Source organism: Ranitomeya imitator, chromosome 1 (assembly GCF_032444005.1).
Source record: "Ranitomeya imitator isolate aRanImi1 chromosome 1, aRanImi1.pri, whole genome shotgun sequence".
NCBI lineage: Eukaryota > Metazoa > Chordata > Amphibia > Anura > Dendrobatidae > Ranitomeya > Ranitomeya imitator.
Window position 1 is genome coordinate 383494534 of NC_091282.1, and position 19451 is coordinate 383513984.

Here is a 19451-nt window from a genome sequence, read left to right on the forward strand (position 1 = left end):
AGTCACTTGAAGACAAATGTAACTGTTTCCTAGCTGTCTGACACAATTCCTAAAAAGATCTGCAACTTTGTATCCTCACAAAGTCCTCTGCATGGAGTTGGACTACCGCAGAAGAAGATGTTCCAGCAGTGAGGGAGTTAACAGCAGCACTGTGTGTGTCCATTGAAGAAAAAAAACCTAAGCGTTGCTGGCGGGGAGGAGGGAGCTGAGGGGACAGGCCTGTGGGAGAGAGAAAAGCCGCCCGACCGGGGCGGGAATTCCGCCTGCGTCACGTGATGGACGGGCCCCCTGAGCAAGGCGCGCTCCCGGTCAGCAGCACTATGGCGTAGTGTAGACATGTGGAGAGCTCGGCGAGCCGGGCCACAAGGCTGCCACCCAAGCGCCCACGTCAGAGGGCACAGCACCGTGTATACGCGCACGCCATACTGCAGCGGTCCGGCGGCAGGACACATCAGCTTGTGAAGAAATACCTCACAAGCCATAATACATTCCTGAGAGGACACCTTACCTCATGACGCTACCCAATACCGTGACAGGAGCCCTCCTGTACCGTGTATACAGTAAGAGCATGTGCACAGGCGCCGACCACCACTGACCTGAGGAGCCCCCCACACACGTCACTTATATACCAGCAGAAAAACCTGAGGCAACGCGCGACATGTCTTTGAAGGAACTATCCACATTTGGGGATATTTTTAATGAAGTTAATGTATTTGGGAATAAAAACCATTTTTGCAATTGGATTTCATTAAACATGTTAGTGTTTGCCTTCTAAAGCCTCTGGTGCACTGAGCTCATTCACATTGAATGATGAGAGAGTTTGTCGCTTATTTGTCTTTCTGAGCGCTCAGCGGACCACAGTTGGATGTACCACGGAACAAAGTACCTGTAAAAGCCAAACAGGGCAGAATTAGTAAGGAAACCCAATTGCAAAAATTGTTCTATCCCCAAAAAAAAATACAAAAATAACCCTTTTCACCTATATGGCCGGCCTCACACTAGCGAGTTATACGGACGTATGAGAGGCGCAGAAAATACGGATTGCATACGGTACAATGATTCTCTATGCCCTAGCTCCTATCTGCCGTATTTTACGGATCCGTATTATACGGTCTTGTACGGCCGTAGAAAATTGCAGCATGCTGCGTTTGTCACCGTATTGCGCAAAAACTATGCCAATGAAAGTCTATGGGGCCAGAAAAATACGGATTACACACAGACCAGCAGTGTGACTTGCGAGAAATACGCAGCGGTGTTCTATAGAAAAGCCGGCAATTCAGTGCGGTGTACAGTAAAATCACACTGACAGGTTAGAATAGTCGGAAGGTATGGAATATTGTTTGTTTTTTTTACCTTTGTTTCAGATGACAAGGGTCTTCAGGTGGATTAAGAGTATAATAAACTATTAAAACACCATGTGTCTTTATTTCATTAAAATACTTTTTAATAATGTGTGTGTTTTATTAACCATTTCGCACTATTGGATTAATAATGGATAGGTGTCAGAATTGACGCCTCTCCATTATCAACCTGGTTTAATGTTATCTTACAATAGCAAGGTGACATTAACCCTTCATTACCCCATATCCCACCACTACCCCGGAGTGGGAAGAGAGAGGCCAAGTGCCAGAATAGGCGCATCTTCCAGCTGTGCCTTTTCTGGGGTGGCTGGGGGCAGATGTTTTTAGCCAGGGGGGGTCCTATAACCATGGTCCCTCTCTAGGCTATTAATATCTGCCCTCAGTCACTGGCTTTACTACTCTGGAGGAGAAAATTGCGCGGGAGCCAACGCCATTTTTTTTTCCAGGATTTAACCCTTTAATTTAATAGCTAGACACACCAAATTTTACACAGAGACACTTGTTACATTAGTAAAGAGGAATATGTAATAAAAGAAGGGATATGAGATGGTTTACGGTATGTAAACCAAAACCATGTCTCATATCCTGTCGGGTTTGTGAAGGAGGTAGGAAAAGCCGGCAATTAAATTACCGTCTTTTCTGCTATCTAGCGCTGAATTAAATATAAATAGAGTATATACATATATATATATATATATATATATGACTGTATATATGTTTTAATGAACATTTGAGCCCATGGATCCATTGTATGTCGGTTTTGCAAGCCTGTGAGAAAATCTCGCAGTACGACTTCCATACGGATTACATACGGAGGATGTCATGCGCAAAATACGCTGCCACACTCTGCCTACGGATGACATACAGATCACTATTTTGGGAACATTTCTGCGTATTACGGCCATAAAAATGGACCGTATTTTCATACGCTGAGTGTGACGCCGGCCTTTGTCACATATAAAATCACATTTGGACAACTGCATACTTGAAAATATACAGTAAATGTAAAGTATACATTATTCCTAAGATAGAAAATGACTGATTGCTGGGCATGTGATGGCTGGGACCCCAGCGATCTCTAGGATGGGGGCTATTTTGAGAGGCGTGAAGGTGCTTTACCTCCAATCCATGCACTGTCTATGGGACTGCTGGAAAAAGTCGACAACAGAGCTGCTATTACCGGCAGTCCCATCGACAATGAATAGAGCAGTGGTTGTATATGTGAAACTCCCAGATCCAGAGCCCCATTCTCAGAATCATTGGGGGTTACTGCAGTCGGACCCCCAGCGATAATTCAACTGTCCAATGGTCGGGGGATAACTTACTATTGGGAGTAATCCCTTAGGCGCTACATGCACATGTATTGGCAGTAGATTTTTCAGCCCCCAAAATCAGCGTTGGCAGGAAAAACGCTGGGTAAAACAGGAGTGTTTTTTTGTGTGCATATTTGATGCATTTTGCCTGTTTTGTTTCCCCATTCATTTGAATGGGTGATAAACACTGAGAAAAGGCTGAAAGAATTGGCCTGCTGCATATTTGATAAGCCGCTTTGAAGGTTCAACCTGCAAGGAGTAAATAAGCAGCATATGCAGGAGATTTCAGAAATCTCATTCACTTTTCTATTAATGGAAAACGAGTGTTTTTTTCCCCCATGGGGGAAAAAAATGTGCAAAAAATATAACGTGTGATCAAGCTCTTAAGGAGGGATGCTGCATTCATGAGGCTGTGAAGCCAGCCTTGCACACACGGATGTGTGAATGTGGCACAAGGCTTATAAGTACAGTGCCTTGTGAAAGTATTCGGCCCCTTGGAACTTTTCAACCTTTTTCCACATATCATGTTTCAAACATAAAGATACCAAATGTAAATTTTTGGTGAAGAATCAACAACAAGTGGAACACAATTGTGAAGTTGAACGAAATTTATTGGTTATTTTTCATTTTTGTGGAAATTCAAAAACTGAAAAGTGGGGCGTGCAATATTACTCGGCTCCTTTACTTTCAGTGCAGCAAACTTACTTCAGAAGTTTATTGTGGATCTCTGAATGATCCAATGTTGTCCCAAATGCCTAATGATGATAAATATAGTCCACCTGTGTGTAATCAAGTCTCCGTATAAATGCACCTGCTCTGTGATAGTCTCAGGGTTCTGTTTGAAGCACAGAGAGCATAATGAAGACCAAGGAACACAACAGGCAGGTCCGTAATACTGTTGTGGAGAAGTTTAAAGCTGGATTTGGATGCAAAATGATTTCCAAAACTTTAAACATCCCAATGAGCACTATGCAAGCGATGACATTGAAATGGAAGGAGTATCATACCACTGCAAATCTACCAAGACCATCCCTCTAAACTTTCATCTCAAACAAGGAGAAGACTGATCAGAGATGCAGCCAGGAGGCCCATGATCACTCTGGATGAACTGAAGAGATCGACAGCTGAGGTGGGACAGTCTGTCCATAGGACAAAAATCAGTCATACACTGCACAAATCTGGACTTTATGGAAGAGTGGCAAGAAGAAAGCCATTTCTCAAAGATATCCATACAAAGTGTTGCTTAAAGTTTGCAACAAGCCACCTGGGAGACACATCAAATGTGGAATAAGGTGCCCTGGTGAGATGAAACCAAAATTGAACATTTTGGCAACAATGCCAAAAGATATGTTTGATGTAAAGGCAACACAGCTCATCACCCTGAACACACCATCTATACTGTCAAACATGTGGTGGAGGCATCATGGGTTGGGGCTGCTTTTCTTCAGCAGGGACAGGGAAGATGGTTAAAATTGATGGGGAAATGGATGGAGCCAAACACAGGACCATTCTTGAAGAAAACCTGTTTGAGTCTGCAAAAGACCTGAGACTGGGATGGAGATTTGTCTTCCAACAAGACAATGATCCCAAACATAAATCACAATATACAATGGAATAGTTCACAAATAAACGTATCCAGGTATTAGAATGGCCAAGTCAAAATCCAGACCTCAATCCAATCGAGAATCTGTGGAAAGAGCTGAAAACTGCTGTTCACAAACGATCTCCATCAAACCTCACTGAGCTCGAGCTGTTTGCCAAGGAAGAATGGGCAAGAATTTCAGTCTCTCGATGTACAAAACTGATAGAGACATACCACAAGCGACTCGCAGTAAAAGGTGGCGCAACAAAGTATTAAGTTAACGGGGTCGAATAATATTGCATGCCCCACTTTTCAGTTTTTGAATTTCCACAAAAAAAATTTAAAATAACCAATAAATTTCGTTTAACTTCACAATTGTGTTTCACTTGTTGATTCTTCACCTAAAATTTACATTTGGTATCTTTATGTTTGAAGCATGATATGTGGGAAAAGGTTGAAAAGTTCCAGGGAGCCGAATACTTTCGCAAGGCACTGTATATATTGAGAGCTTTCCCCTATGTATACTGTAAAGCTGCCATAGGTGTGTTCTTTCAGCCTACGTCTGGCCGGTGTGCAGCTGCATGCCGTTTATAGTAAAGTGCAGCAGACTGCACATATATAGAGGGCCACTGAACAGAGTGGGTCCTTATGGTGGACATCGGCATCCATCCTGGCCGTAGACACTGTCTGGTGAATACCTCCTGAGTGTATAAATGTAGTATTTACTTAGCGTAAAGCCGGGGTCATACTTGCGAGTGTGATACGAGAAACTAGCATATCACACTCGCAAGTGTGACCCCGGCCTATCACCTCTAACGGTAGCCAGATACATGGGAGAAAAGATGGTTCACCATCTAGAATGGACTGGATTGATCTAGAAATGACTGGGGTGCCCCTACTGCCCCCAACAGAAAATGTCAGAGGAGAGAAGGGTCCGCCATGTTGGATCTCATCATACCTAATGCACTGCTCTCACAGTAGGTACACGGCTTCCATACACACATGACACAGCCTGTTCCCCTCATCCCATTGAAAGCATATGCAAGCTCGGTTCAGCTGAGTGTACATGTGTGTAGAGCGGCTCAAGAAGAATAGTTGTCACCAAACGAGCAATCGACTGAAATTTACATGCTGCAATTTTCAGACCTGACAAAAATCCTCCCAAAAATTGTCAGAAAACTATTGTCACAACTATGTGCTCTGAGTCTAAATGCAATTTTTTCCATTACCGACACTTTATTGTGGAGCTCTTTTGCCAGATAACACGCTGCTCACATCTTTCTCATGTTTCTGTTTATAAGGAAGCCATAACCTAATGCAATTTTGTGTGGTCAATTGTGCGAAGGGCGGCAAGAGCACCTGACGGAACTCGCTGACCTAGAATGGCATCCGCCATAGTGTCATTGCCATCGATATTCTTTCTAGAAAATATGATAGAATGAAAAGGGAGATTCCACGTGGATCCTCCAACCCAGATGTGAACAGAGCTCCAACTGCTAAAGATCAGAACAGCAAATTTCCACCTAGGGTTCTGTAAAACCTTGGAATCTAAACCTTGGGAGGGCAAGTAAAGAGCATTATTTTTTGACACTGAACTGCACCTGAACTGTATAATAAAAAAACCTTAAGCATGGAAAAGTTCTAGGGGTTCCTCAGGAAGACAACGTTTCTTTAGAGGTTTCTCTGGTAGAAAGGATGGAAATTACTGTTCTTGCAACAACAGAAATAAAATGGTCACAGTTCCTATTCAAATTGTGGTACAGGAACAGTACCGTAAGTGGAAGCCAAAGAATAGAAATTGGTGAAGCTCCCAGGGTATAAGTGAAATCTGTAAGGCTCCATCTACCTGCCAGAGGGCAAAAGAGTGTCTTTTTTGGCCTCCATTATAACATAGATCTGTCAGTCCTGATGAGACTGTTGTTGTTACTTTGAAAATCCATGTCAAAATGGCTGCATAATCCTAAAGCTTAAAATGAGCATGAGCTAGAGGTGGACTCACAAAATATTCATTTTAATATTTGTAAGGTAAACATTCACAAAGGGGTGTATGTCTGCTACAAATATTTAACATCACATACCTTACACAGCTTATCTTACATTGATTTTCAAAGTAAGGACACCAGCCTCATAAAGTCTTGTGTTTGCAGATTCTATTGTGAAATATGGTGACAGAACCTAAAGTTTAAGGAGGCAGTTTAGGCTTTCACCTACCAATAACTGAAGCTCCCCCTAGTGGTGGCTGCATGCATCCAGAATGTGGTGTTTTAAATATATGTCCTATGCAGAGGATTTGGAGTTTGTTTACCATTACAGGTAGGATATATTACTAATTAATCAGCCTATATGCTTGCATGGTGATAAATCACATCTATTTGTAGTGAGCTCTCAGCCTAACAAACTGTCTCATTAAATATATTGTGAACTTGTGTTAAAATGAGGTTCTAAAGAAAATAAACATTTCAGCACATTTGGCTGGAACAGAAGCTACAATTGGTTGGGTTCTTGTCTGCTTTATAAAAGTATGGGAAGTGTATATTATTATGAAAAAAACAATGACCGGAATCTAATGGGCTGCCAGCCACCAAGTATGAGCTGAGCTAACGTTGTACAGTCATTGCACTCATGGGCTTGGCCAAGCCATGTTGGACACAGGACAACACACTGGAAATACAGTCTGGGCACAAGATAAGTTATAACCACTGCCATTCGTCATCACTCACACACAAGGAAAGCAGACTGGCAAGAAACATGTTCCATTGACGATGCTAGGTTTTGGGAGTGGTGATTTGTGGAAGGCACTCTGCACCTCTATGTGGTTAACTTTCCCAAAATGACCTAAAACAGTGCTGCCAGCAAATTCTTTGTGCTCCTTGCGGAGCTTTATGAGAAGGCTAGGACTAAAGAAGTACTATCTTAATGATTCCTCTCCCTGTGGTCTAGTCTCCTTCATATGCAACTGATGAATTACTGTTGGGATATAACTGGCCTTGTTTGAGTAATGTTCTAAAAAGAGGAAGAGGTGTCATTGTATTAGTCTGCCTCAACTTGGGTGGTCAGAGGCATTCCTGCCCCCAATTTGTTTTCCTGAGTGTTGCATCCCTGGCCATAATGCTATTCCTAATCAATCTGCCCCTATTTACATGTGTAAGCCTTGCTGGCTTTTCATATGCATGCCCTGGACATGTACACCAGGTTTTGTTAACTTCCGCTAAATCTTAGCACAGATGTGTAGCAAGGAAAGACATGACAAAGGTGTCTTCTTCATTCCTGGGGTGGGATGTGTGAGAAAGATAAAGGATAACTTAATGCAGGTGATCAGGGTTCACTTCTCATATCTACATTAGAGGTTAAAAACTATCAGGCCATGTGTAGCGTACCTAAGGCTGCCGTCACACTAGCAGTATTTGGTCAGTATTTTACATCAGTATGTGTAAGCCAAAACTAGGAGTGGAACAATCAGAGGAAAAGTATAATAGAAACACGTCACCACTTTTGCATTATCACCCACTCCTGGTTTTGGCTTACAAATACTGATGTAGAATACTGACCAAATACTGCTAGTGTGACGGCAGCCTAATGAGTGTGAACAAGGGTCACCATGATAACTGATACTACACTGAGCCTTCTGTATAAAGCACTCACATAAGCTATATTGGCATTAATCCCAAAGTATTTGTAATAGTACAGCACTACTGCCAGTTCCACAGGGTTTACCTATACTCTGCACCTGCTTCCTTACAGGCTGAGCCACTAATAGACCAAAAAACACTTAATATGTGGTCAAACGTCAGAAACCAATCAAATAATTTGTGACAGATTCCATATGGAAATTTCCTTGCACTCCTAGAATAGGGATTCTGTGAGACAATGGCAGTGGAGTAATATCTGTTGCATATTAGAAGTAGACACCAGCTATTAGTGAACCAATGGGAAACATTGTGCAATAACTATTTACAGGTTATGAACACTGATAAATTACATACAGTAGCAGATAGTATCAGCCTCCATGATGCACTGCATAGAGATGTGACGAAACCTGTGTTTACACTATAATCCTTAGCATGTACATTTACTACCAACGTATTTCTACATCTCCAAATTTTTACTTCTCAGAGCTGTGCAAGCTATAAGATATGGTGAATAACTTCCAGGCAATATATATGCTACCATAAAACCTCTAGAAATAGACTATTCAATGCAATTCCACAAGCCACAGTAGGAGCATTAGACTGACAGCTCTTCCAAGAGCATTGACAGTGGCCATCACTAATGACAGTGTGACACTGCTGGTAAAAATATGTTATTATATCCAGCTTGGCTAGAATGTCATTGTAAACCAGAATGGCCCAGGACAGGAGAAGTGCAATCCTGGAAGACACCATCCCCTGGGCTCTCTGCCTGTGGGTTTTCTATCCTGGAGCTTTGCAAGAGGATTTGATTTCAAGCCTGTGTCCTACAATTCCTTTACTGTCCAACTATATTATCAGATAGTAGACATCTCCACCACAATGAGATACACCTTTCCTAAAAGCAATGTCACCAAGAGATCCCCTCTTGTCACACACAGAACACACAAGAGTCCATATGGAAACCCCAAACTAGCAAGATCCATGTTTAGGAAGTCTACATAGTGCTAAACTACAGCAGTAAAAGGATTGTGAAGGACACACACCTCACTGTGGAATCAGAGAGTTTGTAGCTGATATTAATGACACACAATTCCCCCTATTACACCACATAATCCCCATCCCCAGATCCTGTAGCCACAAACACACACCCTGCCAACCCTTCCCTGCCCTCCCTGTGCTCCTCTGCAGCAAGATCACAAATACAGCCATTTGCCAACATCCCACTCCAGAGAGTCATTTCTGCAATTCAGCATATCACTGTACTTACCATCAAGCCCCTTCTCTCACGTGCTAAGCCCCAGTGAAATGGAAGATGATATTTTTCCCTGTATTCTTGGGGGTGGGGGGGGGCTTTGAGATCACATCAGTTCCCTGCCATCAGGAACTGAGAGTGTAATAATCCTTCTGGTGTGCAGGCATTCTGCAGAGTGCTGGAAGCTCTCACAATTACATGACTGTTTCTATTAAGCAGCTCCATCGTCTTCCATGTGGGTGGTCTGCCTCTCAATAGGCAGGACCTGTCAGCGTCACGTGACTCCCAGAAACAAGAAAGAAGGAGAAGAAACACGGTGACCTTTTTAATACAATAAACTTCTGAAAGAGAAGGCAAAGCAAAGCCCTGTAAACATGTTCTGTGCACCAGCCTGGCCTTGCAGGCAAACATACTGCACCCCCTCCTTTCATCTGCTTGCCACTGCAGAGGGGAACTGGTAAGGCAAAGAATATGTTCACACTCTGAACCTGATGCATTCTAGCAGCATCCTTCACTAGATTCTTTGAACACTTTTCTACGATTTGTTTTTCATTTAGGCTATTGTTTTTGCTTTTTTTTTCTAACAAGAAGATTTTGCAATAATACCTAACAGGCATGATCATTTATATAGTGTGAGCTACTGACAGTCCTTTAAAAGTCTACGACACTGATGTTAATAGAGGAGTGATTGATTGGGACTCGGAGTCCCAGTGATCTAATCACACATTGATCATTTATCAGAACTGTAAGGCTATGTTCACATGTTGCATTTTGGTGCATGTTTTTTTTTTTCCGCTGGCAGAACCTGCTTTCCTGGCAGCTAGAAACTCGCTGCAAAAGAAGCAGGTCTTGCTTAGTTTTTGTTTTTGCGTTTGCTGCATTTTGGACATATTACATTTGTATCTTGTGCATGCTGATAAATTTTGTGCCAAAAAAAAAATCTACTTGATCAGATTTTGGCAGCAAAAAGATGTCACATTCTCCATTCTGCAAATCCTCAGGTTGTGCCCAAAATACTGAGGATAAAAAAAAATAAGCTGTGTGCATGAGATTTCTGAAATCTCATAGACATAGCTGGTACTGTAAAACGCAGCTAAAATTAGCATAAAAAATGGTCAAAAACACACCAAAAACTTATACGTTTTGCCATCCTGATTTGCCTTTCATCTACATCTGAAAAGCTGTGAAAAGTAGCTAACAAAATAAAGAAATCATTTCACTACTTTAGGCCTGTCCCACACGTCCAGATAATTCCGGTATCGGAAAAATCGGTACCGGAATTATCCGTGTCCGTGTGTCCGTGTGCTTACGGAGCACATCAGTGTGGCACACGTGCGGCAGCCGTGTGCCGCCCGTGTGCCGACTGAGGACCACACGGACCGTGCAGGAGACAGCGCTACAGTTAAGCGCTGTCCCCTGCGTGCGGTGCTGAAGCCGGTATTCATCCCTTCTTCCCAGCAGCGTTCGCTGGAAAGAAGGAATGAATAATCTTTTTTTTTTTTCCCCTTAAAAATAAAGTTTGTGCGTCCCCTCCCGCCTCCGATCCCCTGTGCGCCCCCAGGAGACATCGCTGGAGCTGGGTGTCGGTGAGTATTGCCTGGCAAGTGGGGGGGGGGGGGGGGAAACCACTGCGGACCCGCAGCTGCGGAAACACTGCGGATCCGCAGCAAAATCCGCAGTGTGTGCACATAGCCTTAAACTCTATATCGCCACCTGTTGGAAGTAGCGATCCTACAAGTCACAATCAACCCTTTAACGAGTCTTGCAATATGACTTAGGGCCCCTTTCCACTTGTGAGAAAAACGGACGAGTGCAATCCGATAAAAAATCGGATTGCACTCGGACCAATGTTTTTCAATAGGTGACATTCCATTTGCGATTTTTTTCCCAGCCGAAATCGGACTGAGAAAAATCTGTGTCGGCTGAGAAAAAAATCGCAGCATGCTGCGTATTGCTGAGATTCTCGGACGAGACTCGCCAATGCAAGTCAATGGGTGCGAGAAAAAAAACGCATGGAATACGGACCATCCGTATTCCATCCGTTTTTTACGGATACCTTACCATTCTGTGGCACAGAACACTGTAAATAGTCCTGTAAATGACTGTATAAAAATAGTTGCAGAGAAAAAAAACGGATTGCATACGGATGTAAAAACGGATGATGCGATTAAAAAATCGCATTACACTCGCATGACACTCGCATGACAATCGCACACGTTACATCCGTTTTTTCGGTCCGTAAATCGAACCTTTTTTTTGTCACACAAGTGGAAAGGGGCCCTTAGGATAAGAGCCAAATCAGTATCTCAGGTCGCAGACACGGTGTTTCGGGCTGTTGGCCCTCGTCAGTAGGAAGCATGAGAATTGATTTGGCTAGGTGAGAGGCTCCGGACCGGGGTCTAAGGGGTAACGTTTCTCCTTATGGAGAGTGATATACCAGCCCTGGCTTGTCAAGGCAAAAAAGAATAAGCCTCCTTACCTTGACAAGCCAGGGCTGGTATGTCACTCTCCATAAGGAGAAACGTTACCCCTTAGACCCTAATTTCAGATGATATTTCATGGGAGCAGATATGAGAAATATACATATCTGCTCTGGCTATCATAATGTAAAAGAGACAGTAAGTACAGTACATTCTTAATTATCCATACCTAACCTTTGACAGACTAGGGAAGATTTTCAAATTTTCCACCATCTATTCAAATCTGTGTTTTCAGGGATGTGCAGAAGTTGCTCATTGATCCATGAAATATGTCAAAAAGCTGAGAAATGCTGAAATGATCCTTTATCTCTGTGTTTCTTTGGCCAGCCTTGCTTAATACTCCGATTCCAAATGTTTCTAAAATACAACATAAAGCATACTGACTCATTTTCTCTTTGCCACAAGATGGAACACTGTTGCCTTTAGATGCACCTCTTCTGGGCAGCTGCAGGCTGCTATTTTTAGGCTGGGGGGGGGCTATATCAATATCATTACTAGCATTACTAATGAGAGAGGGAGATCAGGGATGGTTGTTGTATCCATGTATCCACCCACACATCATCCCAGCTACATATAGTCAAAAGGTCCAATTTATGTTGTAAAGAAGACAATCAGTGCTTATTCACATGGAGCAGGCCACATTTCTCCTTACTTACTACAACAGATAATTCAATTATATAAAGGAAGGGCACACCAAGATTAGGCACAGAATGTTTTTTTTTAATGCTTTTAATTTTAAGCCACATATAGTCAACAGCCATACCTCCCAACTTTCGAAGATTAGAAAGAGGGACAAATTATGCAGCGCACTACTTGTGCTGAGGTAAACTTTGGCCACGCCCCTGGCCAAACCTCAGTCCACGCCCATTCACCGTTCCTTTCTACCCTGGCAGGAGGACATGTCAGAGGAACATTCAGCAGATGCCCAAGACTGCAGGATGTAGACCCAAATTCGGGACTGTTCGCTGTATCCGGGACAGTTTGGACTAAAGATGAGTGGATTGATTCACAGGACTCTGGTCCGGCGTCCAGGTCAGTAGTGCCTGGAATCTTTTACCTTCTGGTGTTCCCAACGCAACTTATGCTTAGCCAGGGCTGGCGCTACATCATCTGTGCATCCTGATCATCTCTAGTTGGGGCCTGTGGATTTATTTTTTGTTCCATCATTCACAGAGCAGAACTTTATCATTTTTATGTAGCTTCATTATACAACATCTGGCTTTTTGCTGTCTGTAAGGCCGTGTTCGCACATAGCATAAATACTGTGTTTGTTGTTTTCTGCAGGTGTCTGCACCAAACTATACAATAACAATCTTCTCTGATTATTGCTTTTTTGGTGCAGTTTTTATACGTTTTCTTCCTTAATAGATGCATTTCTAGTGCAGATGTGAAGCTCCGTTTTTAAGTGCTTTTTACATTACAGAAAAGCTTAGGTTCTGAACTTAAAAAAGTAACTGCAGTTTTTTTTACATGTGTTTTTTTTTTTAAGGCTCAACATAGAAGCCTCTAGAGAAAAAAAGCACCAAAGCCGCACAGTTCAGCACCGTGTTTAGACCACAGGGGGAGCAGTTTTCATTAAATCACATCCACTTTGCTTTGACAGTTAGGCTATGTGCACACGTTCAGGATTTCTTGCAGAAAATTCCTGAGAAAAACCTGAAATTTTCTGCAAGAAATCTGCATGCGTTTTTTTTGCGCGTTTTTTGCTGCGTTTTTGATGCGTTTTTTTCCGGACATTTCCCAATGCATTTCATAGTGGGAAATCCACAAAAAAACGCAACGTGTGCACACAGCCTAAAACACAGAAGGATTTCTGTGCAAAAAAATCAGCAAAAATGCCTCATTTATGCTACATGTGAACACAGTCTGAGGCTGCTGTCACACTAGCAGTATTTGGTCAGTATTTTACCTCAGTATTTGTAAGCCAAAACCAGGAGTGGGTGATAATACAGAAGTGGTGCATATGTTTCTATTATACTTTTCCTCTGATTGCTCCACTCCTGGTTTTGGCTTACAAATACTGATGTAAAATACTGACCAAATACTCCTAGTGTGATGGCAGCCTAAATGTCTAAGTAAAGTGGATATGATTTCATGAAATCTCTGCCCTCGTTGTGTCTAGAAACACTGCTGAAATCTGCCTTTTTTGTGCACTTTTTCTTTATAGGCTTTTTCTGAAAAAATGTATGAAGAAAAAAAAACACCTTTGCATTTTTAAGTGCAAAATCAAAGCTTTTCTGCAGTATTTAAAAAGCATTAAAAACGTGGATTCTCATCTGCACCAAAAACACTTTAAGGGTATGTTCACACGTTCCTGATTTCCATCCTTTTTTTCAGGACTAAAAACCGCAGCTCTTTGCAGAAAACGCAGGTCCTTTTTTTGGTGCTTTTTTGGTGCGTTTTTTGGTGCGTTTTTTGATGCGTTTTTTTATGCAGTTTTCTATGCAGAGTCTGTGTGTTTTCTAGGAAGTTTTTTAGGGTTAAAATGGCTGAAAATACCTTAACCCTAACCCTACCCCTAACCCTAACCCTATTCTAACCTTAGTGGAAAAAAAAAAAATTCTTAATTTTTTTATTGTCCCTACCTATGGGGGTGACAAGGGGGGGAGGGGTGTCATTTACTATTTTTTTTATTTTGATCACTGAGATAGGTTATATCTCAGTGATCAAAACTCACTTTGGAACGAATCTGCCGGCCGGCAGATTCGGCGGGCGCACTGCGCATGCGCCCGCCATTTTGCAAGATGGCGGCGCCCAGGGAGAAGATGGCCGGACGGACATCGGGAGGCCGGGTAAGTATAAGGGGGGGAGATTAGGACACGGGGGGGCATCGGAGCACGGGGAGGGCATCGGAACACGGGGGAGGGGCATCGGAGCATGGGGGGGTGGGATCGGGGCAGCCACACTCCGCCCACGCACTTCCGCCCGCACTTCCTGCTGCAGCGGTTCGGCACCACAAACCGCAATAAAACCCGCAGATATATTTTTGATCTGCGGGTTTTACTGCGGGTTTGACCTCACAATGGAGGTCTATGGGTGCAGAACCGCTGCGGCTCCGAAAAAAAGAAGTGACATGGTACTTCTTTTTTACCGCGGCTATTCAGCGCGGCTTTTTTTCCCGATTCCCGCATCATGTGCACAGTGGTTCCTGTTTTCCATAGGGTACAGTGTACTGTACCCTGCATGGAAAACAGCTGCGGAGCCACAGCGGCAAAATCGCGGCGGTTCCGCAGTAAAAAACGCACTGTGTGAACATGGCCTAAATATGGGGGAACACACATAAAAGAAACGCAGCAAACATGCAATAATCAGAGAAGGTTGTTATTGTGTTGACACCTACAGAAAAAAAAGCAGCAGAAAACATTCAGGATTTACGGTTATATGTGAACACAGCCTCACCGTTACATTTTGTTACTTTTTTGGAGGATTTCACAGAAAAATAATATCAGTCATGCCTTTTTTTACACCATTTACTGATCCCCTTATAAATAATATGATCAAAGTGTTGTGCGTGTCGTTACAATTACAGGGACACCAAATATTTCCATGTTATTTGCTGACTTTTGATGTTCATTGTTTTTTAAATAAGCACATTAAAAATGACAATATTTGAAATAGTTTATACATATATATTTTAAGTAATTTTATAGGATAAAAAAAATCTTTTTTAGTATCCCTCTAGAATGCAGAAACATAGAAATACACTTCTGTGCACAAAGTATCAGTACAATCTGCCTGCAGAGTCATAGCCTGCAATACAGATCAAGTACACAAAATTCTCCTCATTACAACACCAGACCTTGTGGCTTAGTTGCTTTAGCTCCTGCCTGTAATGTTGAGGGTTGTTGGATACAGGGAACATAAAAATACATTGAAATATGTACATACATGATATGCATCTGAGTTCAATGCCTGTAATACAGGTCAAGATTAGAGATGAGCGAATTTGATTGGGTCGGGGCTTATTTGGCACGCTATAGCACTTACCAAATAAGCTGCAGAGGGAACCCGGATACATGTGTAGTGACAAAGTCCAGAGTGTGTCCTTCCCTTTAAGTAATCCTGGATTGTGAGTAGCTTATGTACACTACAGCTCCTCACTCTCTAACTGCCCCTCTACATTATCCCCTGCATTTGTGAGCTGTAATTCTCCATTTCTAGTCACCTCCATTTTAGATGCAAAGCATTTCTCATTAGCTGTGTTCTGGTGCCATCTAATGGTCTTACCCCTTTTTATAATTAGATAATTAAATTATGTAGCTTCAACATCATTTGTGCTTTTATAATCTTTTACTTTATAGAACATCAAAGCCATCGCATGTCCTTAATGTTTGATTAAAGATGGCTTCTTAGTTATCTAATCTTAGTTTTTGCCCATATAACACTGTAATGTCTACCCTTTTTTAAAAAAAAAAAAAAAAAACATACTCTGTTTTCTTTTAGATTCCTTGCCACTGGCATTTCATATGCGGCACTGCATTTAGAGTTTTTACTGGGCAAATCCACAATTTCTGGAATTGTGCGGGATACATGTTCGGAAATCTGAAGAAGACTCCATCAAGAGGTGAGCCTAAAGTGGCAGACTGGTTACGTATTGCCCAAAGATGTCAGGACACGTGCCAGTTTCCGCACTGAATTGGAGCTCTGGACGGAAAGCACATCCGTGTGCGTAAGCCGCCAAACTCAGGGACCCAATTCTATAATTATAAACAGTTTTTCTCTGTAGTGCTGTTGGCCCTGGTCGACAGCCACTACAGGTTCTTAATTGTAGATATTGGGGCCTATGGGAGAACTGGAGACTCTAGAGTGTCAGCGGCTGCGCAACAATGATTTGGATCTCCCACCCCCAAGTCACATACCAGGGACTAATTTGGATGCGGTGCCTTACGTCATGGTAGCAGATGAGGCATTTCAATTATCAAGGAACGTCATGAGGCCCTATCCACGGAGAGGCCTGGACTTTTTGCGAATTTTTAAATTGCGTCTTTCCCGCGGCCGCTGTCTGGTAGAGTGTTCCTTCGGCATTCTCACTGCAAAATGGTGGGTACTTCAGTCCGCAATTCAACTGAATGAAGGCAATGTCAATGGCGTGATAAAAGCATGTGTTGTTCTTCACAACTTTACAAGATACCATGATTGCCCATCATCTGCTGATGATGAAGTTGATTATGCAAATACTGTCTTGTCTACTACACGTGTTCTTCCTTAACGTCGTCAGCCCTCGGGTCTAAAAGTTTGTGATGTGTTAACAAATTATTTTATGTCACCAGAGGGATCGACTGTCTGGCAAGACAATGATGTTTTGCTTTAATCTTTAGTTATATTCTAACTTCATAAATAGCATAATGTTCCTGTTTGAACTGTGTAGTATGTTTGTCCTTACAAAATAATTATTTTGTTAAGTAGTCACATCATGTATGTAGTCATAACAATACATAACACTTATATTTGTCAAAACGTTTTTACTGCTCAAAACATATATCTAGTAGCCAACAACATATTCACATCATATGTAATTGTAGGCATATTAACCTGAGCAAACAAGAAAGCATAACATGCCAAGAGCACAAATAACATTACACCAAAAGCAGCGTAAATGACAGGCCAAAAACTGGTTTAAAAAAATTACAGGTTCTGGTAGGTTGGGGGTGGTGATGGTGATGACGGGTGTCCAGCATGTGCAGAACTTGGCCTAGGTGAATGACCAACCTGACTGTCAGCCTGTGGTATGCCAGATATATATAAAGGGTGGTGTTGCAAGGATCTATCCTGTGTCTGAGGTAAAAATTGTTGTTGAGGGTAGAAGTGCATTAACTCCTGTGTACTGGATTGTCCCATTTGGTCATACCCCCCAATATGGCCATGTCGAGCAGACACATGTTGGGGCCAGCCTCCAAACGTGTGTCTGTTCAAGTGGTCAGATTGGGCAGTTGTTGTATACTCATAAATTGGCCTAAGTTGTGTTTGTTGGTTGCTTTGGGCAGGCTGTTGTTGTGGTGCTATACGTGGCGGTGGTGGTGCTGCGACTGGTTGTGTTTGTTCTTGTGGAAGGTCTTGCACCGTCAGAAGGTTTGTAGATGACATTTTCCAACTATCTAGGTAGTTAAACACAGGAGTAGGGTTGTTTGGGGGTGTTGCCGCATCTATCAATAATTGTAGACAACCTCTGGTCCGCAGCCTGAACGAGCGCAGAATGGGACGTAAGTAGCAGGCAAGACTGCGGAAGTACGCTTCCTCCCCATTATCATGGGCAGCCCTGGACAAATAGTCCAACACCCCTGTATTCACTTGCCTCCTGGTGCCAGTGGTAGAAGGCACCCTTCTGCGCCGACCACGGTCTGGTCTTGTAGTAGGCTGTGGTGATGTATCCAGAGCCAAGGTTGGACTGCTGCTGTGGGCGCCTTCCTCCACTTCTGCATTGGCCTCCTGTGTGGCAGAAGACACTGCTGCTAGTTGTGGTGGTGATGGTTGGTTGCTGCTTGTTTGTTGGCCAGATGGCCCAGCCATTTCGGCACCTTCACCAACGGGGTCAATCACCACCTCGGAGTCAGATGCAGTCTCCCTTTCTGTCAGATTTGACTCTGTTCTGGATTTCAAAAAATTAAAAAAATTCAAAAAAACATATTCACGTTATAACATGTGTTAAAAATTTTGTGACATGCATGCACTCATGGTCTGAGCTCCATCACGGGTGCAAGAAAATTAAGACGCTCAAAATAAAGATATTTTCTTTTTTGGGGGGCTGCATCACCACTACGCCCAAACAGTTGACGTTCACGCCGGTATTGGTCCCTGCAACTCCGCCAGCGTCTATTGACATCATTCACTGCAAAGAAACACAAGAATTGTTTTAACTATCAAGCACATAACTCCATCAGATACAGGGTTTGCAATCGCACATGGGCCCTGGAGCTTAGGGGGACATAAAAGTCCCTTTGTCCTATATAAAAGGACTATTGCTAGTACATTTAAACCATATTTGTGTGTCATGTTGATGATTTTGCATCCGCAAGCAAGAGATTTTAACATTTACCTCACTAATAAACACACCACAAATGATGTGTTCATGGTTAGTTTTATCAGGAACCCAATTTTAAACACAATTTTGGTAAAGGATGGTACTTACTAATTTCTTGCTGAACCTCATGAAGTCGCTCATCAAAATCGGGGAACATGTGGCGACAGATTGCCCTGCATGCTGCGTCTTTACGTGCATGGTCTGCATAATGTGCATCGCGTTGGTCCCATAATTCTGGTCTATCATGGACCAGAGCAATCACCATCTCCACATTTATATGCCTGGCCATGCTGCTACACAGTACACTCCGTGGAGGCGTGCTTCCTGCTTTTCAATCCATCGTGGCCCAGAAATTAGCATGCCAAGGCTTCCTGATAATGGATGATTCAATTTCCTGTCACCTGGAGAAGTCTTCCGTATTTCTCGCAATGCACACGCATGATCCGTGTGTAATCCGATTTTTTCTCGCACCCATAGACTTGCATTGGCGATTCTCGGCCGAGATACGCTGACAATCGCAGCATGCTGCAATTTCACTCAGATCCTGAATACGGCCGAGAAAACATCGGATGATGGGAGCTGCCCCATAGATTAACATTGGGACGAGCGCTATGCGATTTTTTTATCGCATTGCACTGGTCCGTATTACGGTCTAGTGTGACCCCGGCCTTAGTCTGAGGGATACCTTCAGGGAGAGCAGAACACACGTGGAAGCTGTTTTCACTACAAGATCTCCTGTAGGCCTAAGAGCCTGGGTTCCCTCTCTAACCCGTACAGACATCATTCTGAAGTCTTTCTGACTGGATTCACCACAGT

General features: G+C 42.9%; 1 protein-coding gene and 1 long non-coding RNA gene across 2 annotated transcripts in view; one reads left to right on the plus strand and one right to left on the minus strand.

Moving 5' to 3' along the window:
* Positions 1-9289, minus strand: part of PTCH1 (patched 1) — a 142814-nt gene extending 133525 nt beyond the window's left edge. The window contains exon 1 of the mRNA XM_069762024.1: positions 9153-9289. Coding sequence (XP_069618125.1) covers positions 9153-9155 — 3 coding nt within the window. The 5' untranslated portion in view covers positions 9156-9289. The remainder of the gene's footprint in view (positions 1-9152) is intronic.
* A 183-nt stretch (positions 9290-9472) lies between these two features.
* Positions 9473-16768, plus strand: LOC138657816 (uncharacterized). Its single transcript, XR_011317204.1, has 3 exons — positions 9473-9594; positions 12511-12649; positions 16061-16768. It is a non-coding gene; the product is annotated as an uncharacterized lncRNA (long non-coding RNA).
* The last annotated feature ends 2683 nt before the right edge of the window (positions 16769-19451 follow it).